Source organism: Ursus maritimus, unplaced genomic scaffold (genome assembly GCF_017311325.1).
Source record: "Ursus maritimus isolate PB19 unplaced genomic scaffold, ASM1731132v1 scaffold_4, whole genome shotgun sequence".
Lineage (NCBI taxonomy): Eukaryota > Metazoa > Chordata > Mammalia > Carnivora > Ursidae > Ursus > Ursus maritimus.
The window spans coordinates 10,063,908-10,090,534 of NW_024426552.1; the positions used below are offsets into that span (position 1 = coordinate 10,063,908).

Below are 26,627 nucleotides of genomic sequence, written 5' to 3' on the forward strand. Positions count from 1 at the left end.
ATATTTTAAATAATGCACCCTGTTATTTGAGATTTTCAACTTACTTACTTCTAGAAATTGGGTACTTCTGCTGAAGTTCACAGCTAAAAAATGGGAATTTGAGAAGTAACAGGACGTTCTATTGGTTACCTGTTGAAGACAGAGAAAGCATGCATGTTACGATTTTGTCAGGTTTCATACTTTCAGTGCTCATTTCATGCCCTGGCACTGTGCAAAGGGAAAATCTTTGCTCACTTGTAGGTGAAGTGTATCAACCAATTATTCTCCTTAATCTGAAGAGCTCAGGAACCGCAGTGTCAGAGTTTTGAGAGCCCTAGGATAGATCACTCGTTTTCTTTTTTTTTAATGTTTTTTTTATTGTATTATGGTAGTCACCATACAGTACACTCATTTTCTATAGCTCACCATCGCAGAAAGAACCCAGTGTGTTTCTAGATAGAATGGTGGTTTCTCTACTAGAACTACAATTATAATTTTCTTAAAACCACATATAGGTACTTTCTGAAAGGCCTTTCTCCAAGCCCTTCTGCACCTTGTTAACTCAGAGCCAGGAAGTGAATGAAGTTCATTTCTTTCTGAGCCTGCTTTGAAAATACCAGTTTGGACTCCGTTTGCTTTAATAAGAAAACAACTATAAAGAAATCCTCTTAATTCACTAAAAAAAAATCTTGCATCTTTTCAAAGAGTGAAAGTGCTTTCCCTGCTCCAGTATTCCAATTAATTCCTTGCAAGGTGATGACTGGAGATCAGGGAAATCGTTATTTTAACCCCCATGCCCGTGAACAGGTCTGTATCACAAACCATAAAGCCAAGACATAACCAGCCTGTGGGGTAAGGCTGGATAAATTCACCAAACCAGTGGCCTTTCCCAATTCACGCTGGATTTGTAAAACGAAGATCTGAGTTCTGCAGCCATCCGAAGAGCCCCATCGAGGGAAGCAAGGGACCAGGCGTGTGCTCTCTGGATTTTCCCCCACAGGCAGGTCAAGCCTGCTTCCCTACCTAATCTCCCTTGCCTGTCTTTGTACAGTCGTTAGGAGCTTAGAATAGAAATGGTTTTGTCTGTAGGCCGTGGAAAACACCCGTTCAAACAGGATGCTGGAGATCACAATGACTGACCCAGAACACGGGCCAGGGCAGACATGAAAGCACGGGGAGCGTTTCATTCAGAAAGGTTTTCTGGGACCAGCTCTTTCTCAGCCTAAACAGAGTCACGCACAGGCTGGCCCCGGCGCTCCCACACTGCTTCCAGAATGCTCTGAAAGCACTGCGGAGCTGCAGCCTTCGTGGAAAGCAGCCATGAGCAGGACTGGGAGTAATTACCAGCTGAAGAGCATGTTCCTTGAGAAGCGAGCCCTTCTGCCAGCTACTACCCTTGAGAAGCATGAGGGACGGAACCCAGGCTGTCCCACGCCCACTTGTTTTCTTTCCCTTCAGTGGGACAGTTTCAACTGATTTTGATTACCCTGGCGCCAAATAAATGAAAACATTTCATAGACATATAATCATCCATCACTGTGAAGAAAGGAAAAATGTTTCATGTTCAGTATGTTTATAAATACACTTAATGAAAAAAGGACAGTGCTGTCTTTCCTCCACTGCGTGGCGGCTGCTGTTGGCAGATAGGCCTGCTCTCAGATCACCCCCAGGGTCCCTCTCCCTTGCCCCCTGACATCCCAGCCCGGCAGTATGGTTGGCGGTCAAAGTCAGTCGAGATGGAGGGCCCATCCCTCCGAGGCTGTCTTGGCATCTCTAGCCCCTGTCGCAAGACAGGAGAGGGACATGGGACCAGGCAAAGGGGAGTGGCTTGTGCAGTCGGAAGGCGAAAGCCAGTCGGTTTTTCCATCTGGCGTAAGGCAGCCCAAATGAATGAAGAAGCACCACTTCAAAGGAATTAACAGTAGTGCATACAGAATGAGCAGCCCTGCCTTGGGTTTGCTTTTAAATAAATGGCAGCTTGAGTTTCATACAGCGTGTGTGTTCCATCAATGCCGAGAAGAAGAGGGGGAAACATCTCTGCTGGTTCCGCATCCCATCAACGTGCATATGACGTGTCACCCCATCTTAAGGTAATTTGGGGCTTAGGATTTATACTTGCAGTGATAAGTCTTTTGGACAATGGAATCTACAACAAATTCTCTCGGACCTTTCCCTCTTCTTAGCTAGGTCTTTTCATCTGGGATCCCACATGTTCTCAGGCACCCTAAATGCTCACGGTTTGTCTTGCACCTCGGGGGCTGACTACAAGTTCTCGAAGTGTGGAAAAACAATGTGGGCTGTCCCCCACACGTGTTAAATCAGTTTTGGTCCTCTTTTCCCTAAATGTCATTTCTCGCAATGTGTTAAGTATTTGCATTCACATTTGACTCCTAAACAGAGCCAGACCACTGGGGTATAGGAGAAACTCCTTCCAAGTCACTTATGCAAAACGCATTTCCATTTTAATCACAAGGAGGGCCACAAGATGGGGGAAATCCATCCATTTAAATATTCCAAAGTACACGGTTGCCAATATGGTGGGAGACCAGTTCTCACTTCAACAAGGACCATGAAATCATCCCAGGCAGCAGAAGAGGGACGGCCCCAATCACAGTGACATCACAAAATCTGGAGGAGGGGAAGTTGTGACTTTATTTTAAGAGGTTGTTAGCCCCTCAAGCAGAAACGAACGCAGAAGGAGGGGGTGTTGCGTGCCGCCCTCCTTTGGTGGGGGAGCCCCCCCCAAGCAGGAACAAATGTCTGGTCTTCCAGAAGGCGAGGGGGTACAGCTGCATGTTTACAATGTCTCTGCGTTTCGAGTGGGTGCCCATGATGCCTTGTACACGGTTCTCAAAATGCATCAGATCCAGTCGTGGAGCGAAGTGAGAAAAATGTTGTTTATGGGGGTTTGCACTTTCTCTGCTGGTGCTGGTCAGAATCTGTCAGTAACTGGACTTGCCAGCAGTCTCTCTCACTTCAGATGAAATGACGGCAATGTCGGTTCGCACGTGCATTGAGATTTATAATCTACAAAGCAATTCAGTGTGTTTGCCACGTTGGATTCTCCCAACAGCCTTAGGAAGACCCAAAACTGTGATTAAGGATGTGACATGGCATAACATGGCATGGCTGTGGAAAGGGTAGGGACCCTGAACCAGCTCCTCCACACTGCCCCCTCTTCCCACTTCATGACACCACCTCTGGTTCATCTTCATTTTATTCTAGTTGCGGCCGTTGGGTTGGCCCCAATCCTTCACCGCCCCCTCCTCCCTTGTATACTCACACTTTATAAGGTGACTCTGCAGCCCTTCCCATGAAAAGATCCAGCCCATTTTCCCCACCCCTTGAGTCAGGGCTGACCTCGTGACTTGCTTTGGCCAATACAATACAGTAGACATGACAATGTGCCAATTCCAAGCTTCGACATCAGAGGCTGTAGACATTTCTGCTTGCTTTCTTCTCTGCCACCTCCACTCCATAAGAAGCTGCGTGAACGGGCACCCTGGAGGATGAGAGGCCATATGGAAGAGAGCCCGGATATTCCAGCAGCAACTATCCTAGACTAGCCAACCCCCACCATGTGGGAGCCTAGCCAAGGTCTGCAGAGCTGCCTGGCCAAACTACAGCTGACAGGCGATCCCTGAGTGAGCCCTATGAGATCAGAAGATGTGGCCAGCTGACTTGGAGACCCGAGACCAACAAGAAATGCTCATTGTTAAAAGCACTCAGGATTTTTGGGTGTTTTTAATTCAGTAGGATTACGGCAATAAATGACTGATGTACCGGTCAACAAAAAAGTGATGGGCCCCTACCACATTCTAAGTCCTTAAGGTACCACGGCAATGAATGAGACATGCCCTTGCTCTCGGAAGTTTACAGTCTGTCTGGGGAGATAAGGTTTGGCCACTGAGAGCTATAATCTAGCCGTGGTCCACAATATTCATTGCATGAGTAGTTAAAAAGTGCCTGGACTATTTGGAGGAAGAAAAAATGTAATGGTCCTTTTGAATCACTTTACAGACAATCTAGTTATCTGCTAAATCATCCCCTTCTCTTATTGAATGAGATCTAAAATGACCTAAATGCATCCTGTCTTTCATAAAGACATGGACAAATATAGGCCTGGTCACGTCAATTTATATTATTCCCTCAAAAGTGCTATTTAAATCTCCAGAGAGAACATATGACCCCTTTGTAGCATAGTTGAACACCTTATAAATAATGTGCATTGTTGAGACAAGAAAGACAACAAAATTTGGGTACTACCTCCTACAGACCCTTGAGCTTTAGTGAAAATATTTCTATTAACCTTCAGCAAAAGATCCCAGGGCTGAGCTACAAAGCATGTGAAATTAGAATCGCAATTGCAACAAATCTCCTCTTTCCTATTTTAGCTGATTCTTGGATTAAGAATAAATACAAAGTCTAAAGGTAAAGATGTGGAATATTCTGGACACTACGGTGTCGTCATGACTTGCGCAGAATTTGCAGACAGCCTGCCTAGGCTTAGTACCCTGGTTCCCCCACTTTCTATCTACACGGCTTGGAAATTACTTAGTCTCTTTATACCTCAGCTTTCTCACCTGTAAAATGGGGATAAGTACAGGTTTGTGAGAATTCAATGAGTATAAGTCTCTTAGTGGGGAGGGGTGAACTAATCATAGTTACTAGTATAATTCTTAATAAATTCAATTATTGATGAAGTCAACACCCAGTGCTTTCCTATCAATTTTTAGTATTCTATTTAAAAAAAGAAGTACTTTTACATTATCAAAGATCGTTAATTTGAAAACTGAAATCAATAGAATTATTCTTTTCTCTTCCTGTTGGTATAAAGAAACATCTTTCCAAGTGAAAATATGGTTACCAAGGCAGGAAGAAAATTTCTTGTTATCATTATTATTTTATGTCTTTTTTGTCTAGTTACTTAGTTTGATCGAGATGCAAAATGCCATCTGTCCACGTCTACCTGAAATACCAGGTTAATTTGTTTTAGAGTGCAGATCTATTATAAGATTTTACAATGGACTGAAAATGGAGTCATTTGGCAACTAATAAGGTGAGTGATACACCCAGGATCCTAGAAAAAGTGGTACTGTGCTGAAGTTTAAGGAGTTTTACTCCCCTACTCCTGAACCCCAGTGCATATAAAATTCCAAGTGTGCATGGATGACAAAGGGGAAGAAAAGTAGAACACCGAGTCCACTCTCTTGAAAGTTCTGGTCAGACGCTATGTAAATCAGAAATATGTTTGCAGTGTTTATCAGCTAGATATTTCTTGGGAGGAAAATACCCCAAAACCCATTATCTTCCTCTCCAACAAGATAATCGGGTGTCAAACTCTGGAGAGATTTTGATTACTCTAGATATCTGACTCAACAAGAAAACCTATGGTGGTGTAAGTAGCCTATAGGAATAACTCGTATTATTAAGGAAACAGAAGGGACATTGGTGAGAGATTAATTTAATTAAGGGCACATGGTAAGCCTGGAAAGTTAAGGAGCAAGGGATATGATATGAGTTTTAACCCTAATAAAGGTTGCAAATTAGGGTAACCATTAAGTCAATACTAGCTCATAAAATGCTGTAACTAGAGGCCAGCCCTTGAAGTTCAAGGCCGGTGGTAGAAATAGAGCATAGTGTTACTTTGCACAGCATACTTTTTCCACTCTTCTGATAAGTACCCCCAGGATGGGAACCCTGTCTCCCACATGTGGGAACTGCTGTCTGCTTCCCCCAGTGCCCCGCCCAGAAAGCAACATAGACTGGGGACTTGTGAAACATCTGTTAAGTGAATAAGTAGAAGAATGGAGGATTTAGATAAATGCATGTGTGGTGGGTCCATGGTAAGGGAACAAGTATCGTTCTGGATGTAACCCTTATTTTTTAGTACCTGAAAAGTATACTCTTCTTTAAAAAAATCAACCAACTAACAAAAATGTAACAACTGACATCAGAGAAAGAGAAAACAATGAGTTAGGTTGCTTTGGTGGGAGCCAATGCCTCAGTCAGGATGGGCTCGATTATGTCCGCCAACTACCCAAATCTCAATCACTTAGAACCACAGAGATAGGGATCTTCCACGTGTCGTTTGCCAGCTACCCTTTGGCCTTGGCTTTGCTCCTTACCGTTGAACAGCCAGCCTGAGCCAAGACACTGCCTGACCCATGGGAGAAGGAAAAGTGAAGCGTGAGACGTGTGATGGGGAGGCACAGGGGAACCCAGAGAATATTCTGGAAAATAATTTGGTCTCATCACACAAAAAGATAATTCTGATTTCTAGCTTGCTAATGACAAACATGCTTTCCACATGTCTATAATCATAGTTGCTCTTCTGATTGGTTTTATAGAATTGCTTAAAGGAAGAAACACTTTTGATATTTGGGGACCAAACTAGAAGATGGCAAATCAGAACAATTTCTTAAGTCATTTACTATTTGTGGGAAGGAGCATGAACACAAAATCACACCTGCTCCATCTTCCCCTATGAGGTTTGAGAGGTAATCTTTTTCCCTTTCTTCACCATTTATGCAAAAGCTCCCACGGATAGCACAGATAGCACGTTAATTAACGATTTGTGTTAGTAACACAAAGTTCCCCTCAAATAAGAGCTAACGTATACTCAGTATGTGCCAAAACTTTTTCTAAGTGCTTTATAGGCATTAACCAGATAATTATTCACAACAATCCTATGAGGTCAACATATATGTTATATATGTCATATCTATATATCTATATATCTATATCTAATATATAAAATTGTATAAAATATAAAAATTATATATTATATATTATATATTATATATCTAATATATAAAATATATAGAAAATTGGTATTTCACAACAACCCTATGAAGGAAGTAACGGTATCATTCCCATCTTTCAGGTGATAACACCAAGTCACAGATATGTTATGTTCTTGCCCAAGGACACATAGCTAAGAAGTGGCCGAGCTGGCATTCAAACGCGGTTCATGTTCATAACCTCTACTCTAGATGGCCTTGCCCCTAAATGTAAGTGGGCAGGCGTTTGGTCTATCTTGCTCACTAAAATGGTGCCTGATACACAGAATGTTCTCAATAAAGACATAGAATGAGTGCAAAACTCAATCTCTAAGGTATGAAATGGTAGTGGTGTTTCTCCCTACCCCTACCCCTCGGGCTTCTCCTTCTAATGTCTAATGGGATTTTTCTGCCAAAGCCTTTCCTGGCGGGGGGAGAAAAAAAGAGAGAAATACACTCCTTCTTTTAACAATTTTGCAATTAAATATTGCAGAGATGATTATAAGAAAGTCAAAACTTTCCCCAAAGATTGTACCATTTTGTATTCTCCCAGCAAGGTACCAGTGACATTGCTCCACGTCCTCACTAACGGTTGGTATTGTCCATCTGGTTGGTGATCACCTACCCTTTACCCCAAAAATTTCACTCCTGTATATTTATCCAAGAGAAATGAAAGTAAGTTCCACAAAAACACTTACGCAAATGTATTCATAGCAGCGTTATTTATAATAACCAAAAACTGAAAATGACCTAAATACCCATCAATAGGGTGACTAAAGAGATTGTGGTATGTCCATACAGAACAATACTGCTCAGCAAATACAAGAAGAACTGACCTGCCCAACAAAGGAACCTAGACACAGAAACTACATACCGTATGATCCATTTCTATAAGGTTCTAAACAGTCAAAACTATGGTGAAGGAAAAATGAGAACAGTGGTTTCCTCTTGGTGGTGGGGCGGGGTGGCGATTTTCTAAGGAATTCCGAGAAGTGGTGGAAACATACTCTATCTTGACAGGGGTGTGGTTTACATAGGTGTAGCCATTTGTCAAAAACTGTACAGTTTCGGGGCACCCGGCTGGCATGCAACTCTTGGTCTCGAGGTCCTGAGCTTGAGCCCCGCATTGAGTGTAGAGATTACTAAATAAATAATTAATTAATTACACTTAAAAAAAATGTTTCATAGATGACAACTTAGTTAAGTCTGCCTCTTTCCTTTATGAAATAGTTTCCCCAGCACCATGCATGACCTGTGCCAGTTGTTTGAGCAAAATAAAGCAGGAGAAAAATTCCTGAGTTCTCCATCTTTGGCAGCAAGGAAATCAGCCGTCCCAAGACAGAAGTGGGAGGGAGTCCTAGACTCAGACCCGGAGCCTGGCCCCTGACAGGCGTCCCCGGCACCCTGAGGAAAGTCAGGGGCCTGCACTAGCCCGTCCTCGGGTGTTTTGCTGTTGGAGGGTTTGCCGCCTGCCCCTGGTGGTTGGTAATTGCTGGGTTCATTGTGTGTCTTTGGTCTCTCAGGTGTACTTCCTAAACCAACATGAAAAGAAAATGGTAAGGGGCAAGGCCATGGAGGTGTTTATGTTTTCAGCTCTAGCCAATTGCTTGAGACCCAAAACAAAAGCCAGTGCAGATGGAAGGATGCAAGATTATACAATGGAAACCCCAACCTCTCCTTGCAGAACGCACTCAGCGCCCAGCTGTCGTCCACTTCCAGGCGCGTCGCTGACACCCAGCAATTAGCACGCCCGGGTTCTCCTTTGGAAAAGCAGCATGGGAGAACAATACCACCGCGAGTCCTCCTGGACTAGAAAGCAGGTGAACCCAGCTTGGAAGAAAAGCAGGGTAAGTGATCCTTTCTGCCATTGCTTCTTACTGTTGGACAAAACAACGGCACCGTGAGCCTGCTATTAAAGACTGCTCCAGGGCCTTGAAAGGACTGCAAGAAAAAGGAAGAAACGGAAAAAAAAAATGAAAACAAAAACAAAGAACTCCACGCCAGCCTACAGTGACCGAAGTCCGCTGTCATACCCTATTATCTTCTCCTGTACACTGAAATTTACCCCGAAGCTTCCTGCTTCTTGGGCGATATGTGCATACGCCTATCTCACATCTTGACTGTCAATGAGGACTGCCAGATAAAATCCAGGACACCCAGTTAAGTCTGAATTTCAGTTAAACAGTGAGGAATTCTTTACTGTAAGGACCCCTCATGCATTAATTGGGACATGCTGAGAACTTAATTCATTTTCTTTCTCTAAAATTCAACATTAATGGTACCTCCTTTTGGTTTCATTTTGCTAAATCTGGCATCATCCCTACCCTCATGGCATCACAGAAGCGTATTTTTGGTAGAGATAAACTTGAACTTGACAGGAAGTGATAGACAAATTCAGGTGATGACTTGAAGTGCAGCGAAATCACCTAATTGTTCCAAATGTTTCCAATTCACCGTAAAAGAGAGAAATGAGCTGAAGCTCATTTATTCATTGGGTGAGTGATATGAATAATGATGAAAATCTTGGAGTTGAGAGATGTGTGGTTTGATTAGGTGAAGGGTTCTGAACCTAAAAGAATTCATCACCTACTTCTTACCACCTGAATAACCAGGTCCTAGGTAGTCCAGGGACAGCACTGTCCCAGAAACAGCACAGCACAGGAGACATAATTGGCAACATGGAGCCATACGCCCACCTCTTATTTTGAATTTCCATTGGCATCTCTGTAAAGGGCGCCCTGGGAGGCACGCCGTCTTAAAGGGATTAAACACTTTAATCGGCATGACTCCATGGTTTCATCTGACTGACCTGAGAGCAGGAAGCCTAGAAAGTTACTGGTGAACACTTGAGTAGACCCAAGGAAAAGACAGGTATTGGGTAGGATTCAACACAAATGGTAGCATATTTCCGGTTCAGGCATCAAACAAGATGATCCCTGCATATTAAGAGGCTGCAGGAAAAGAATCAATCATTTGACTTATGATGACATCAGCCATCTCCTCTGGGTCTGCCCTTTGTGTGGTCCACTAACTACAGAAACAGGGAACACGGAAAGGTGATATGTTTGGGCTTGCTTGCACACTGGTGCCAAGTGAGGGCAGAGTGCAAAGGGAAATCAATACCCTGGGCTCAACCGTGTATGTGTGTGTGAGTCTCCGAGTGTGTGGGTCTATATAGTTTTGAAGTGAAATGTAATACAAGCCAATTTATATGTTGGAAAAAAATCTTGTTAAGTCTCATTTTGCTTAACTCATTAAGATACAACTTCAGATTTTTCTAGGACAAAAGGTATAGACTCCCACGTAAGATGTGACCAGAGTCAGGAACTTTCGGAAGACTCCATTTCCTAAGCAATCTCCTGATTGCTTCTGATTATAGAAATAGTAAAGATATAGTTAATGTCTATCAGGTAAATAAGTATATATTAACTGTATCACATACTGAAGTAAGCCTTTTTGAGTCTCAAGCCATAAGATAGACTATCCTGACCCACTTACTTAAAGGTAAGCTCCAGATCTTGCTGTATCTATTTTAAACTGGGCAACAGAGTATTGCTAAGGGGAATAAACATTAACAAATAAATAAATCTCACTCTACTCGTCCTGGAGCTGTGGAGACCAATATACAAAAGAGTCCCATCACGGATGTAATCGGGTATTTTGGTCCTAGAGAATTCATGGATCTAATTAGAGAAGTCACTTGATTTTTTTATTATAGTAAAATGTACCTATTATATTTATCATTTTAACCATTGTAAGTGTACATTTGGTGGCATTAATAATTTCATTCGTGATGCACAATCATCACCACTAGCTACCTCCAGAACTTTTTCTCCCCCAAACTGAAACTCTGTATCATTACACTGTGACTTCCCATTCCTCTCTCCCTCCAATCCCTGGGAACCTCTATTTTACCTTCTTTTCTATGAATTCACTCATTCTAGGCACCTCATGTAACTAGAATCACACAATACTCGTTCTTCTCTGTCTGGCATAATGTGTTCAAGGTTCATCTATGTTGTAATACATATCGAAACTTCATTCCTTCTTATGGCAGAAGAGTATTCCTTTGCAAAGATAGACCACATTTTGTTCATCCACTCATCCATTGATGGGTTGTTTCCATCTTTTGAAAACCTGTTTAGTATGAGTGACCCTTCCCCCATCCCTCACTTAGAGAAGAAAAATTATATTCACTCTGTATCATAAACACCGTCTCAGATAATCTAAATTGCCAACTCTTTGGATGCCCGTTACCGCAGTCGGAGACTATTGGGCTGCCTACCTGGGTGGGTTCGTGGGGCTCCTTTCTGACTACAGTACTTCTCCACCCACCCCAAGTCCTTGCTAACTTGGCCTGCACACTGCTATTCTGGAGAGGATGAAGGGAGACCGTGGGAGGGATTAGGAGAGCCTCACTTGTCAGCCATTGTTTAAAGTGGCCTGGCTCTCTCTGGCCTCATGGATGTTTAACATGTATTGTTTCTCTCCTGTGCGTTCTCATGGGCTTTCTTACCTGGCTCCTTCTGATGCAACTCCCCACTCTGGGCAGGGCCTTTTTCTGCAACCTCAGCCCCCCGATCCCTTCTCAACTCCTGCTTCTAATGGTCTACACCACAAGCTCTTCAGGCTGAGATCTCCATGCTTGGGGAATCCATCCTTATGGGCAGAATCCTTCGTAAAACAGTGCCAAGCCAACATCTTACTTGGGGATTCCATAGTTGAGGCACCTTGGAGGGGGATGCTGGAGATTCCTAATGCAAACCCTATCCCACCTTACAAAAGGCCACTCACTGTCACATGGGGTAAGTCAGACCCCAGACTGAGTGATATATGCCTCTGTCCCTCTCTCCAGATTTGACACAAGTGGCAGACTCACCCCTACACCTTGGCCCCTTGGGAAGGGAAGAGGAACAGAAAAGCCACACTTCAGACACTGTCCTATGACCCTCCTCTTGACCCTTCATGTCCTGACTGCGAATCGGTTGCCCAAGTGGCTCTTGAACACCTCTTTGGAAGTTTCCCCGTGGTCCTGTCTCACCCCTCACTCTGATATGGAATATCCATTATATATTGGTAGCACAGGTGGCCACTTGGCAACTCACCAAGTCTCAACACTTTTCGCTGCTCTGGAGGGCGGCCATTCCTCTCTTTGAAGGTCACTTCCTTTTGCCCCACGTCAGCCCATCCCAAACGTACCCCCAGGACTCAGCTGTTTTGTGGAATGTAATAACAAAGAATACTCACATCTTTCTTTTGGGGGTGTGACTTCTCTCCATTCTATCGTAGTAGATGTTCTATTAATGTTTTTTTGAATTGAATTGAGATAGAAAAACTCCCATAACCACCTTAGATACGTCCGGACAAAAAGGATATATGTGATCATTACTTTCATATCAAGCTCCTTTTCAAGCGAAGGAGGAGCTGCCTGTCTGCGTACCAGCTCGATTGGAGTCACTCTTCTGTTTAGTCTGAGGAGGCGTCATGAGGAAGAGATCTCAAGTGGTTCTTTCTTGTCAAATCCTTTGACCTTCCCAGAGTCTTTGTTTTTCTCATCTCTATTTTCAGCATCCAACTCGGTTTGTCTCTCATCCCTTGAAATGTCTTCCCTTGGTTTGTACCACGCTCACTTTTTCTTTGTCTTCTTCCCCTTGTCCCGCTCCCCCTGGCTCCTGTCTCCTCCCGCCCCCTTATAGGTATTCTCATCTTGAGCTTCCAACTTTTTTTCACTTGGAAAATACCTGATTCTGCCTCACTGCCTCAGCTTGCAGCCAAGTGCTGGTGCTTTCTGCATCTTTACGTCTTCCTCAACAAAAACTATCGCCATGGTAACGTGATGCCACGAACTACCACCAAACGCTATAGCGTAAAACAACCACCATTTATTACTGTCCACACCTCATAGGAAGGCGAGCACTTCTGCTGGTCGTGGCTGGGTTTGGCCGGTCGGCTCTTCTGGGTTGGGCTGGAGCTCACCTAAGTGTCTGATGCTCAGCTGGCTACTGGCTGATCTAGGATGGCCTCGACTGGGACGACTTCCTGCCTTCCAGCACGCCAGCCCAGGCGCATTCCACTGAGCAAGCACCTTTCCAGGCCTCTGCTTCCAGCAAGTTCACAACTGCCCCCTTGGTCAAAGCAAGTCCCAAGGCCGAGCCCAGGGGCAGAGGGGCAGAGACCACAGTTAGAGGGTAAAGGCTATGACTGCAGGAGGATTAAGATGCTGAGACTGTGAATGTTGTCAGTCCATCGCCGTCCCATTGCCCTCCATTCCCATTGCCCATATCCTTGTCAGGATGCTTGTTACCTCATGGCTGAAGTATGGCAGCCACACTGGACTCCTCATGGCACCCAAGTGCACAGAGCTTATTTCTGATCTGCCCTTTGCCTCAGAGCTCTGCCCATCTTCACTGCTTCCCCTGTCCTTTTCTTCCACCAAAAATGTACACGCCTACCACCAACAAAACAAAACGTGCGTATCTGCAAACGCCCGGCTCAAGACTCCACTATTCCAGGTACTACAGGATTTCCAGCCACTGCTTTCTTCCTGACTCGGACACCACCCTCTGCCCAGCCCATGGTCTCTGTTCAGTTTTGTGAGCCATACGCAGGGTCAGGAGCCGGTTGAGGTAAGTAAGGCGCATAGGGTACAAAATTTAAGAAAGCACTCACTCACTCTCAGGGTTGCCCAAGTTCAAGGTCGACACTGATGGTCCATGGTTCCCTAAATTGTGTATTCTGGGAGTCTCGCTCCCCTCTCCCCAGTCCCAATCCTGGCCATACCAGTCATTTCGATATCAACTTTTCATTTTTTAGTGAATGGTTCATAAGATTGTGAACCTTCTTTTGAGTAGGACCCGGTCTGCCTAGCCTGAGATTAGAAAATAAATACTCAGGGGCACCTGGGTGGCGCAGTCGTTAAGCGTCTGCCTTCGGCTCAGGGCGTGATCCCAGCGTTCTGGGATCGAGCCCCACATCAGGCTCCTCCGCTAGGAGCCTGCTTCTTCCTCTCCCACTCCCCCTGCTTGTGTTCCCTCTCTCGCTGGCTGTCTCTCTGTCAAATAAATAAATAAAATCTTTAAAAATAAATAAATAAATAAATAAATAAATAAATAAATACTCAGTGAGATAAGTAGGTGCAGAGAAAATGAGGTATTCCTGATATTTAGTAAAGCTTAGGGGGAAAATGTTGGAAGAGACAAGAAATGTAGGGATAAAGGAGGGATTGACTAATTCTGCCAAAGACTAAGACACGTGAATTCATGTCATGATAACAGGAAAATTCAAGGAAAGCAAAATCGCTGTGACGTAGCGTGTCCTTGAGAGGTAGAATGTCCTTGAGAGGCATTGCACACCGGGTATAGAGAAAATCCATGACCCCTCCAGGGAGTAGTAGAAACCCAGATGTGGATTCATGTAGCTGGGGGGATGGAAAAAGAGGGCTCTTAGGCCTGAGTTTTGGAGTGAAGTTAAAGCTAAATGCATTCATACATGCGTAAATGGCTCTGACCATCACCAAGGAAAGGAAGGGTAGAGAAAAGAGGCCCCGATCATGGAACTGCTGTGATTTTGAAAGGAGGAGGAATTGGCAAGTGACACCAGTCAAAAGGGAAATGATGGATTGCTGTTTAAAGACAAGGGCACGAAAAGAAGAAGGTGAAGGTCACCTATCAGATTTGGTGAAGTTTATGTTTCCTGAACATCTTTTCACTGCCTAAGATACCTATGGAGACCTAAGAGACAGTTTCAGGCTTGTCAACATTCACGAGGTTGATTTTCGGAAACTCCCTAATATCTGTTGAACAACCACTCTGAATTTGAGGAAATTCCCGAATCCCAGTTCATACCATGTGGCCCACGTGGGCAGAAATTCATGTCCTTGAGCCTCCATTTTCCATATAAATCTAAGAATTGTCGATGGGTGATGGTAAAATTTTAAAAAGCACAGAGAAACAAACTAATATGAATACTTCCATAATAACCAAAGGCCACCAAACTCTCATCTGTCCTGCAAGCCAAGACCACTGTCCTGTGATGACAGAAACCTGAATGAACTCTCCCCCATCTTACCCCCACGGGAGTCCTCTAGTTCCACTGAAGCTTGCCATTCCTCCAAATTTTCTTATCCTGGAAGGACTATCGTCTCAGATGTAAGTCCTGTGTGGGAAACAGTATCGTCAATTAAATGTATGTGTATTTATATCACCAATATATTCCGAGTCCCAGTAAGAAGGTACGTGACTGGACCCAGAGGCTGAGGGACTCTGCTCTGGTAGCTAAAGTGTGGTTTCAGTGGTGTGGCCCATGGTAATAGTTCCGTTTCTTCTCTCTGCTTTGAATACACTGAAAACTTAAGAAGTAGATGAAATCAGAACCAGGACGTGGGCAAGATCTTCCCTCCTGCTCTCCACCCAGAAATCCAGCCAGGTGCTGAAATGGCAAAGGAGGGGAAAGGAATTTAAAGCAGAGGAAATTAAAATACACACCCACAGTTTTAAGTGCAATATTTTGTTTTCTCAGGACAGTTGATGTTTTCTTTTAATTTTGACATTTTGAGGTTCTGTAAGAATCCGCAGCTTGCGTCGGTAGGGCTAAATAATATTCTTCCAAAAGAACATTTAATTCAAAAATTAAGTGATGAACACTAAAGATTTCTCCAGCATCGACTGCATAGGCCGTCTCCAACTTGTTCTTACCCAGACCTCTCACGTAGGGTCCTGGTGTCATGTGTTTGTGATATCCGGCAAGTCTGAGTGTTAAAATTCACCTATAGCTCGTTTCCATATTGCAGCATCAACCACGGGTCTCTTTTCAATTCCATTCAAAACCATTTTGCGTAGTCCAAAAATTACTGATCCTCACAGCACCCGGTGAAAAAGGTAGTATTATGCTTCAGTTGGTAAGGAGTCACGTGGAAGCTCGTTAATTTGCCTACTACCAGGAAAATGAGCCGCCATTGCAAGAAAAGTCCAAAGTCCCCGAAGCCAGGTACTTCGCTCCCACTGGGGACGCTCGTTATTTGCCACCTAAACTGAATTATTGAGTCTTACACTATCTAACCAACGTAAATTCTGGCTTCTCCAACTCAGAGTAATTTTAGTTGCTTCATTTCCTTTAGCTTTCCCTGCCTGGATCTCAGGCTAAAATTAGCCTCAAGGTTGGAGAAACGGGCTGGAAAGTTCAGTACCAACCCAGAATGTTTTCCATCGTTTGACCAAACCTCGAATGCTGAACATTTCTAACATTCAAAGAGGGTTTGTTTAAGTTTTCCAGTGTTACCCTCTTGGTTTCAAATGGCATCAGAAGCTGAAGAGCCAAAATTCTGTAAGGAGAAACTATTCCAAACAAGATTCCTGGCCCAGGGAAGACGTGAAAGGATCCAGATGCATTTGAAAGAGGTAGCCAAACTCCTGGACGCCCGTGTAAGTGGGTCCTCTGGGCTCTGGGTTGGCCGATCCAAGTGGGGACAATGTAAGGCTGGGTCCATCCTTTGGGAACAAAGCGCAGGATATGACATCTGCAAGGGCGATGGCTGGAGAGCAGAGGCAGGTATCCCTCAGGGAGGATAGCCCACGGGGGCTAACGGAGGCCACCGGCAACGCTGTCCCTGGGAACACATGGTGTGCGTCTGGAAGAACTCACAGGATGGATGTGTTTCCAAAATGCAAACTAGGTGCAAACTCAGCATTTGAGGCCCCTGGGGGGAGAAAAAAAGCCTTCTGTTTATATCTGTGTGGCCACCAGCTTGGTAAACGGAGCACACGGGAGCCTCCCTAAGTTGTGTGACAAACCTCAAACTGTAAACTTGACCCAAACCCAGCACTTGAGATGAGAGCTCTGAGTGACAGTCCAAGAAGGCTCCATCTTGGAGGACATGAGCCGCTCCTCTTGTGGGTTTCTGCTGTCTAGAAACATCCAGGGCTTGCAAAATTGTGCCAGGGCAACGAGATAGAAACGTTAGACTTTTCAGAAAGCTCTAAGGAAAACAGAGATCTCAAAGACTGTAGAAAATTGTCATTGCATATTCTTTACCGAATCCCTACCTGTGCAGGGCTTCCTCAGAGCCGCGCCTCTCCAGCTCCGATGTGTGCAGGAACCGCTTGGGGAGCTGGTAAAACTGCAGACCAGCTCAGTAGGCCTGGGACAGAGCCCAAGATTCTGAGCCTCACAAGTTCCCCGGGGGATGTCAACACCGCTTACCCACAGGCCACCCTTCGAGTCATGAAGCAGTTTATGCCCTTATATTGGAAACAATGGCCATTAAACAGCTTTTCATGTCATTAGACAGCTTTGAGTAGAAGGGTTGATGGGTTTCATTGATGGGTTTCAATGCCTGCCTTTTTTTTTTTTAAGTCCTATTTCTCCACAGAGCAATACATCTTCATCCAGAGAAAGTTAAGAAATAAACCGTGAAACTCCTGTCTAGCCATACAATAAAGTCTTATGGGGACTTAAATTAAAATTCTACTTTTACCAGGCAGAGTGAGAGACTTGTGCATAAGAGAGCCATGCCCCGCTACGGACGCCATCTTGAGGGGCCAGGAAAGATCTGTAACAGCTGGGCCTGCAGAGCCCTCCAGTTATTTCAACCTGCTGGGTTTGTCAAGAGCGGGTTGTATTCATTACGTGAAGTTCTGACATCCATGTCTCAGTTTCAAATGCATCATCAAGGTGACTGTCCACATGGCACGGAAGTTTCTGGACAGCACCTCTCTTGGAAGACAAAGATTGAGAAAAGAATGAAAATGTGTTCCACAGAGAGATAAGTTAGCCGCCTTGTCTTCTTGGAAGTTTAGACTACCTCATTTTTTGAGGTCCTTCTTTGCCTCTCTTTTCTGGTCCGAGAATCTGCTTTACCATGAGCACGCTTAGAGGCAGCGTGCAGTATGGTGCAATGCAAAGGCCTGAAAGAGGATGCTTTAACTGGGTTGGGCTGCACAGAGAAGTTTATACATTAATTACAGCGTTATGCAACAGTGCATCTTTCCATCTTCGGTGGTATTTTTATAGAACCATTAAAACTGACACCTGAGCATATTTCCCCCCCAATAGTGCCACGCAGAAGAGATAGCCGATTTGAGTGAGGTTGAAAACTGCCATCCAATGACTTGGCAAAGCCACAGTCGGTTGTAGCCGCTTGGGTACAACTCCCAAGCCAGGAGCCCAGGGTCTGAGTCATTCGCAGGAAGTAGGTCACAGGGTGTGGGTCAATGCACAAACTTAGAGAATCCTCAACAGTTCTAGCTAAGATAGGATTGAGTATTCCTCTAGGCAGCTCGTTGACGACATATGTGTCTTTTCATCTTGGGCTCCTAGGAAGTGGTAAGGCCAAGTGCACCAGCGGCCTGCTGAGGCTTTGCTTATGGTCATGACTTGGAGGATGCCCAGAAAAGCTCCGACTGTTGCCTCACCAAGCTGTAAGGTCCAGCCGTGGCTGTTACGGCAGATAACCCGGAGGAATGCTGAGCAGCCCAGCGCCCAGTGCGCAGGTCTTCCACTCTGCCCCCTGCTGCCCTGTCGGAACGCCGGCCCTGACGATTACAAATGATCATGGTGTAAGGTGAGGCTTTAGCAAACCCCAGCCTTACAGTCATCTTTGAACTTGACCTGTCCCACGAAGACTCTGCTGGGAAAGACACACATTCCGCGCTCGCGAGGCCCGCAGAGAGAAGCCAAGAATGCGGGCAGTTCGCTGACACATCCAGAGCCTCCTTGCAAGCATCTGGACACCTAAGGCTGAAAGCATCTGGGGAGTTTCTAAAATGAAATATCAGAATTTATCTGTGTCGCCACTTGAATTGCTAAGTCATTAATAAGTCTGAGCCAGGTCCGAAGTGGCAGCTGCTTGTGACGGCATTCGGCTCCTAAGACCCTTCTGGGGAACATTACATACAGAAGAGAGAAAAGAGCCTGACCTGGGGTCGAGCCCAGGCTTGAGTTCATCAGGGAGCACGGGGGCATAGGCTTCATTTCTTCACAAGGGATTTGCACTCAGAAGCAACAGGAAACATTCATCGTGTTTGGATATTAATAAATATCAGACAAGAAATACATACATTATTCTTCTTCTAAATATTAATAAGGTGTCAACACTTGGTAAGCTAACCTTGCACCAGTCTGGGAGAAAGCAGTCTCTTGAGTTTCAATTCCTGCCTTAGTCAAAACAGGAGTAAGTAAAAATCATGTCTTTTCCTTTTAAAAGACGGAGCCATTTGCCCTTGAGCTCGTTGTCACTGTGGGTCTGGGCGAAACCGAGTGGATGAGGGGAAAACCGAGGGCGTATTGTGGTAGTACAGACTCTCTAAGGTGTCTCTGCTGGGGCTGCCCATGCAGTTTGGAATCCGGGGTTGGCCCTGTAGACCCCTCGCCTCCCTTGCTCTTGACCGTGTGCATTGAAAGGCAGTGTGTACACGGTGCCACGGAGGATGTATGTGGAGGACGGCAAAGTTAATAAAGAAATGGGGCAAGGAGAGTCTTTCTTTGTCTTGGAACTGCACAAAACACAATATTTTATTTGTTGGCACTTAAAAGCAACGATCAGGAAAGAGAAATAAGTATGTGTGCTCACATGCAAAATCACCCTGTTTTTAGCACCTCCAAACGGGCACGTCTCCTAACTAAGGTAGAGAACGAGCTGTAGGATATTCTTTGGTCGGTCGCACGAGAAGGGGTCTCCTCCGCAGAAGCATCGCCTCTCGTTCCTCTAGCTGCTGTGAAGCCTTCTTAACGCACTCAGAGTGGAGTTATGGTGGAGCTCGACAGCTTTACCTACAGGTCTGAATTAGCTTGTCGATGCCTATTGAAGTGGAGGAAGGCAAGGCGCTGAACTGCACAGGTGAAAACAACCAATTAAGAGTCACTGCTTCGGCTCAAAATACAGGATCTCTCTTTTCTTCGTCTTCCTTTAGGCTCCTAATTTCAGTGTGTGCGTAAGAGAGAACTCTGATTTCATCTCTCTACTGAAAAGATGTTCATTTAGGAGGAATAAAACCACATAATTTTGCTTTTATTACAGCCATCTTTCCATCACAAAATTAAAATGCTTCCCCTTTTGCTCGGCTTTACAGTATCAGCAAGTTGCTAGACCCTTTTAGGGGTCAGACGCTCCACAAAACATTTCCTTTTATTTTGTTTTTCCTTTTATAGTTTCACTTAGCCTGTTACAGTCTTTACCAAAGGGGCTGGATTCTCCTGAGCGGATGCCCAGCGTCTTAAGTGATGGGATCCACATCCTGTCTGAGCAGCAGCCTGATGCCAGGGTTGAATTACTATTGAATAAGCAGCAGTGAAATTGTTATCAAAATAATCAGGAGTTCCAAAAACCACAAATAACAACAACAGGACCCAAGTTGTCCTAAATCAGCAAAGACCATCGATATAATAAGAGACTGAGTCACTTTTCTCTACGATCCCTCTCTTGCAAACTCTCCTCGGCTATTTTCTTGCACAGCCTGGGGGAGGGCAGGTGGGGGGAAGGAAGGGCCTTGCTCAGAAAGTTAAAAAAAAAAAAAATTGACATCACTGAAGTCACATGATTGGCAAGAACCAATTAAGATGGGCTGTGGAAAGGGGAACAGTTAAATTTGTAATTTGGGTTGTGTGAAAACTTCTTTGGGCCTCATAAACAACCACAGAACCACAAGTTGGGGAGGCTGGCAGTGTCAGAAGACTGCGCCCGGCATAGTGGTCAGCAAGCAGGACGAATCACACTGCCTGCAAACCACAGGGTTTCGTAGAGTGGTAAGCATCACCAACCCACAGCCAAGACGCCGCTTTTTTTTTTTTTAAATCTTGAACAATTTGAATATTTGTTTTCGCAAAGGTACATTTTTTCAGAGGGCTCAGGGAGCCCCAGAGGTATGGGGTGGGGGGGAATGAGACGCAGGGAGCCATGGTGGAGCGTGAGGTGACAACAGTGACCTTTCTTGGTTTTCACTCCCAAGGTGAAAGAAATCATTGAATCCCCCGCCTTCAGAAAAGGGTGCATTTTCAGGAGGAAGCGATGGCTTCAGACAGCATATTTGAGTCATTTCCTTCGTACCCACAGTGCTTCATGAGAGGTGAGTACGTTCTGGTCTTTTGATACCTACTTGGGCTCAGCGTGGCAGAGAACGCGATGGTGGCCCGGGGCACGCAGCTCGGGCCGAGGCCCCGTCTGCTTGGTGGAAGGAATTCAAACTCGGGCGTATGATTACAAGGCTATTGGATTACTTATTCATCAGTTGGCAGATCTTCAGCAATGTTTTAATAAATACTTAGCTAAGCTGTTGACGTGTTCGGTGGCTGTGTGAGAACTTTGTCAAGTGCAAGTAAGTTGGGCTGCTCCTGAGTCAAGTCGGAGAAGTTAGAAAGCTTGCGAGAGGCTCCCCGGCTGTTCTTTCTGCCCCCTTGCCTGCAAGGACTGGGGGGAGGGGACCGCGTGTCCTGAGCTCAGCACGCCACGGGGCCCACGCTGCAGCCGGCCCCCGGGGTTCATGCCCAGCCGGCCGGGACGGCGGGTGCCAGCGCGGGGCGGAGGAGGAGGCAGGGCTCCCAGACACACATGTTAGACCAGCCTGGGGACTTCAGGGGCAAAGTGGCAGCTCGGTTGTCCCCTGAAGGCAGAGAGTCCAGAAGACGGGCGGATTTGTCTGGGTGAAAAACCACCAGGATGGGGCCGTGCTGTGCACAGAGGGAGCCAGTGTCTTTCAAGGGAGAAAAAAAAAATGCCAAGTTGTCGTGTACAGAGGTCTCTCTCGCAAAGAGCAATGAAGAAATTTCCTAAGCTAAGCGTTGTCGAGGCTCTGGGTCATTAGATGGTGCGCTTCCATTTAATAGGAAGAGCCAGTGTGGAAAACCTGTCTGCAGTTTTGCAACCGGCCTCTTGAAATGTGCAAAGCTGTAGTCGGAGTTCCGGCTCGGAGGGTGTGAGTACTTGTGTGCATGTGCCTTTTGTGTATCTCTGGTGGGAAAAGAGGGCCGTGCTTAAACAAACAAAAATAATAACGTAAAAATGTCATGAAGGCACGGCCATGTGTCAGGGCACGCACTCTGACCAACGCCTGCGAAATGCGGCTTGCTGGTTTGGCAGAGCCGGCGTGGAGTGGGACGGGNGGGGGGGGGGGGGGGGTAATTAATTTTCTGGCTACACACTCTCGCGCGCACCCAAATAGCATCTGTGACTCATTATTTATTCATACAGCCAAATGAGCAGGGGAATGCACAAGGCTGCCAGCCACTTTGTCACAACAAACGTTGTTGTGAATGCCGCAGAGCCTCTATGTTTCCGGGTCCCTGAAATTTAAAAACTTGACAAAGCGTGTGTGTGCGTGCGTGCGTGTGTGTGTGTGTGTGTGTGCGCTTGTGCGTGTGCGTGTTGACGGTGGTGGGGGAGGATTTCAGGAGAAGGGGAAGAAAGCAAGTCATTAACCAATTCAAAGCTTCAAATTAGAGGGTTTGCAAGTGCTTCTTTCCTGGCAGCTGAGGACATTTTAGTGAAGTTGAATCATGCGATGTGCGTGAGTCACCGTCCTCGCAGCAGCGCCGGGCTCCCCGGGCAGAGAGGCTGGCCGCTGGTGAGAAGCTGTGAACCGCTCCCGGCTGCATTTCCTCCAGGCCACTAGCAAGCAAAGGAAGCAATATTTGCAGAATAACAGACAGAAACATCTTCCTGCCTTTGCTCTGCTTTAAATACCCTCCAAGCCATTATTGTTTCCTAGTTTATCAACTCAGGAAGGCAGGTTCAGGAAATCGGATAACAGTCCACTGGGCAATAGACTGGATTTTGTGCGTTGTGCCGGGCTGCCTTCGAAGCGGTCTTTACCGGCCAGACAGCAGGGACGGTGGAGGGACACGGGGACCTGCTTAAATGCCAGGAAACAGACCGGGGCCAGGACCTGACACAGAGCCGAAGCGCTCGTGCTCACGGAGGTCACCGGGCGGTCCCAGGTTAGGGACGAGGGGCAGGTGGCCTTCAAGGGAGAGGTGTGGAGACAGCCCTGACACCCGAGTCAAGTCTCAGAAGGCCTAATGAAAGCAGGCCTTGCTTACGCCTTAGTCTCAGGAAAAGGAACTCGGAGGATTTATAATCTCTAATTTAATAATATCATATGGAGATTCAATTTCAAGTGAAATCTTGACAATTTCCCAGTTAATTTTATCAAGGTGACCCACAAGGTGAGGGTTGACACGTTCCAGATCAGCCAATCACACGCCCTGGCACTGGAGGGGTGGCAAAATATCTTTGCTTATGGTGCCGTCTGGGCGCTGCCTGAGAGCCTGCTGCAGGAGAGTCGCGTCTAGACGGTCACCTCCAACAGATGGTTCTCTCTCAGAGTTTTGACCCCATTCCCGTAGACCGGCCACGAGCGGTGCTCAGCCCCATGGTCACTTCTTGCTTTGTATAATTTATGGCGAGTGTTGCCTCCCCAGCTGCAGCTAGGACCTAGAGGGGGAAACGGCATCTTGTTTTCTTCCTGGGATGGTACTTTATCAGTCCGTGCAATCCTCCCAGAAGGAAACCCATAACTCATTTTGGGCGAGGTACCCATGTGAAACGCAGCAGGGAGAGAGAGCTGTGGGGCCAAGTGCGGCCTGGTTCCCTTGTCGCTGAGAGGCAGGCCAGGGTCTGAAGGAGGGCATGCAAAGTGACTGTGGTCTACCGCAGAGAGCACCGCGCTCTTCCCACCACACCGCGCCACGCTCTCGCTTCATTTGCCTCGGGGACGAGGTAAGACGTGATTGAACATTGCCTGGCGTGAACACGCATGGTTGGCGACGCAACATTCTTGCAGAACGCACACGCGCGTCCTCACACGAGGTGCAAGGTGCCAGCCCGAGGCACAGCGGTAGGTGCGGAAAGGAAAAGCGGTGGCACAGACGCACTTTTGCAAAATCCCTCAGGTAGCCTTGTTCTTAGAAGTGGCTTAGTGGTCTATGCAAAGCCTGAATGCTAATATGCCTCTGAGTTCCTAGAACCACAGGTAGAAATCTCAGCGAGGCTGACTCACGACCGGCTTCTGGGAGGTGGCCTTCAAACGGAATGGCAGAATACAAGCCAGAACGCACAGTATCACTCTGGCTCCATGGAAGAGTCCAGATCACAGAGAGCCATAGATTAAACTAGGCATCCGTAGCTTGCAACGGGTGAAATCGGTCTGGTTTTTCTAGGGCTGCTGTAACACAGTACCCCAGACGTGGGGGGGGGGTAGGGCTTAAATATCAGAAATGCCTTGTCTCCTGATGCTGGAGGCCGGAAGCCTCCTGGAGAATCCTCGTGTAGCTTTATTTGTTGAAGGCTTCAAGGTGTGGAGAGGATCGGTTTCTTCTGAGCCTCCCTCCTTGGCTTGTGGGTGGTGGGCTTTCCCCCTGTGTCCTCCCGTGGTCTTCCTCCCCGCGTGTCTGTGTCCCAGTGTCCCCTTCTTATAAGGACACCGGACGACGCATGGCATGAGGACCCACCCCAATGATCTCATTTAGCCACCACCTTTGTAAAACACCCATCTCCAAATACAGTCATAGTCTGAGTGCTAGGAGTTAGGACTTCAACGTATGAATTTTGGAGGGGACTCAGGTCAGCCCACGACATGCGTCATAGCAGATCTGACTCCCTCTGGAAACTGTGCCCTTCCCCGCTGCACTCCCGGACGCTGAAGAATCAGACCCCAGCCTCCTCTGTACAAAATGGAGCCTCGCCTCTTGAAACTGCCCACACATTCTGAAACTGAGAAAAAAAAAAGGTGCTAAAAATCCATCTAAACTCATACCCTTCGCCATGTCGTTGCTTTGCACGCTAACAAACCTTTGAAAATGACAAAGCAATTCTGAAATGTTTAAGCTTTAAAAGAGCAGAGAGCCGTCCCCAAAAGGAGCCATGCCTTGGTTCTGCTCCCTCCCGCGGGACTGTCCCTGCATTTCAGAATGCTTCCAAGACACACACCACCAGGGCGGGTGGGCGGAGGGATGGGGAGTGGCGGGCTGCGGGAGGGCCCACACCTGCTCACACACAAGTGCAGCCCCAGCGAGCAGCCAGTAGCAGAAGCATCTGCAGAAACGCTGCTGATCTGGGAGCTGAGCAGCAAGAAGCCTTTGAGCTTTTGGAAAGAAATTAGTAGCCGGGAGATTCCTTTGTTCCCTTGAAATAGACCTGAAATGTATGCTCAGAAAAGGCTTGCCCCATTACTGAGAAGGCAAGTTTGTATCTGATGTGAGGGCAGAGGAAGGTTCCAAGGCCTCCACGCACAGAGACTTCATTAGAGCAACCAAGGCTTGGCTGGGCGCTGGTGTGGAGGAGAGAGCCCCGGGGGTCATGAGAGCAAGGAGCACTAGAAGAAGTGGGGGAGGCAAGGGGTGATCGTGGAGCCCCCACGGACAGCCCAGTGATGATGGACTTCTCTTTTCCAGTTTTCTGACTTCAGCCAAGCAGCTTCTCTAGTGAGCCTAGGTTTCCTAGTCTATAAAACGTGGACGGTGGTACCTCTTGTGACAGTGTGTGGCCTGAATTAAGGAACCTGTGTCAAGTGCTTAGCACAACCACAGAAACGGGCCGGAAATACTAACCTTGGCTCTCCACGTTCGGTTATCTCAGATGACGCTCTGGGAAAGGAGAGGTCCCAGCATCCTGGAGGACGCTGGGGGAGGCTCCCTGGAGAAAGTGACATGGGAGCTGGGGAAGGGACGGAGGGCGGGAACCCAGAGGTAAGGGAAGGGTGGTCTAGGTGGGGGAGGTACAGCAGTACAGCCTGGGCAAAGGTCAAGCGGCACACCCCAGGGGGTGTGGGAGGTGTTAAGTAAGTCAGCCTGATGGCTTTCTTTTCAGCGGCACGGTCGCCCTTGCTTTACTCGCAAGTACCACAAAGAGGACCGAAGAAGAACCTGGGTCCTTTACAGAATTCACCTGAACAAGTGTAGCCAATCGGCCTGTGTTGCAACATCCATCTTGTCGGAGGTTTCTCCTCCTTGAGAGTCCTGGTGCCGCTTTCTTTTCCTCCAGGTCCTTCTTAGTGAAAAGGCCCTTTCGCCCTAGAACCACCCGCAAGTCCTCCGGGCCTCTGAGAGGCTGCCTGTTTCCGTGCTTCTCACGACATTTCTGGCTTTATTTTCAGGTGCGCGGGCCGCTCCTCTGTTTGGGGGAGGGGGCAGAGGCCTGCACAGGAAACTCGAGCTCATTTTCAGTTTCTCAGGTAGCTTCCTAGTGACCTAGATGAGTCATTAAATGTCTCTGTGTCTCACTCGGGTTCTACAAACGGCGCTGGTGATGTTCCAGATGGGCCTGCCTCCGAGTTACAGAGTTCCTGTTCGAAATCTTTGAACGCGTCAGAGAGCTACCGTCGAGCACAGCACACTGTTCTTAGCCTCACAACATGAAGGGACTTATTATTATTATTATTATTTTACTTCCTGATAGGACATAGTCATCCTACCATTTCACACCCGTGAAGTATTTTCTCACATTGGCTCAAAAAAAAAAATCTTCTTTCTAATTCCCACTCTTTAGAGAATTTTCCAGAAGCTGCTCTGGCACCTGAGCAGCTATGACAATCTGCAAAACACGTTCCCTGCCATTCTGGCTCCTTCAGTTCCCCCATCCCTCCTCCTTGGTGCCACCAATCCCCGGCGTTAGCCTTTCTTGCTGAGTAAAATAAGCCTTAGGCAAGGAGTCTTTCCTGGCCTGTCCCTTCCCTGCCAAAAAAATGTCATAACTGTGATGGCCCAGAGCGGTCGAAAGGGAGCATTTCCTTTAAGAGCTTTGCAGACCCTGAACGTAATTGGGGAGTGCTTTAGGAGAATTATGGGTGGTTCCTTGTACATGAAACAGAGCTCAAAACTTCAAGTAACCTTTGGCATGCTGGGAAAGTCCACTGGTTCCTCCTCTGGATGCCGCCCCCCCCC

The 26,627-nt window shown here is 46.6% G+C and overlaps 1 protein-coding gene across 4 annotated transcripts in view; it reads left to right on the forward strand.

The window, feature by feature from the left end:
• The first annotated feature begins 20,326 nt into the window (after nucleotides 1-20,326).
• The window catches only part of RUNX1 (RUNX family transcription factor 1), a 242,891-nt gene continuing 236,590 nt past the window's right edge, over nucleotides 20,327-26,627 (forward strand). The window contains exons 1-2 of one of the 4 annotated variants that reach the window (XM_040620989.1): nucleotides 20,327-20,580; nucleotides 20,702-20,818. In XM_040620989.1, the coding sequence (XP_040476923.1) occupies nucleotides 20,761-20,818 (58 nt within the window). In that variant the 5' untranslated portion in view covers nucleotides 20,327-20,580; nucleotides 20,702-20,760. The remainder of the gene's footprint in view (nucleotides 20,581-20,701; nucleotides 20,819-26,627) is intronic. The other 3 variants (XM_040620991.1, XM_040620988.1, XM_040620990.1) reach the window with 3 other exon arrangements.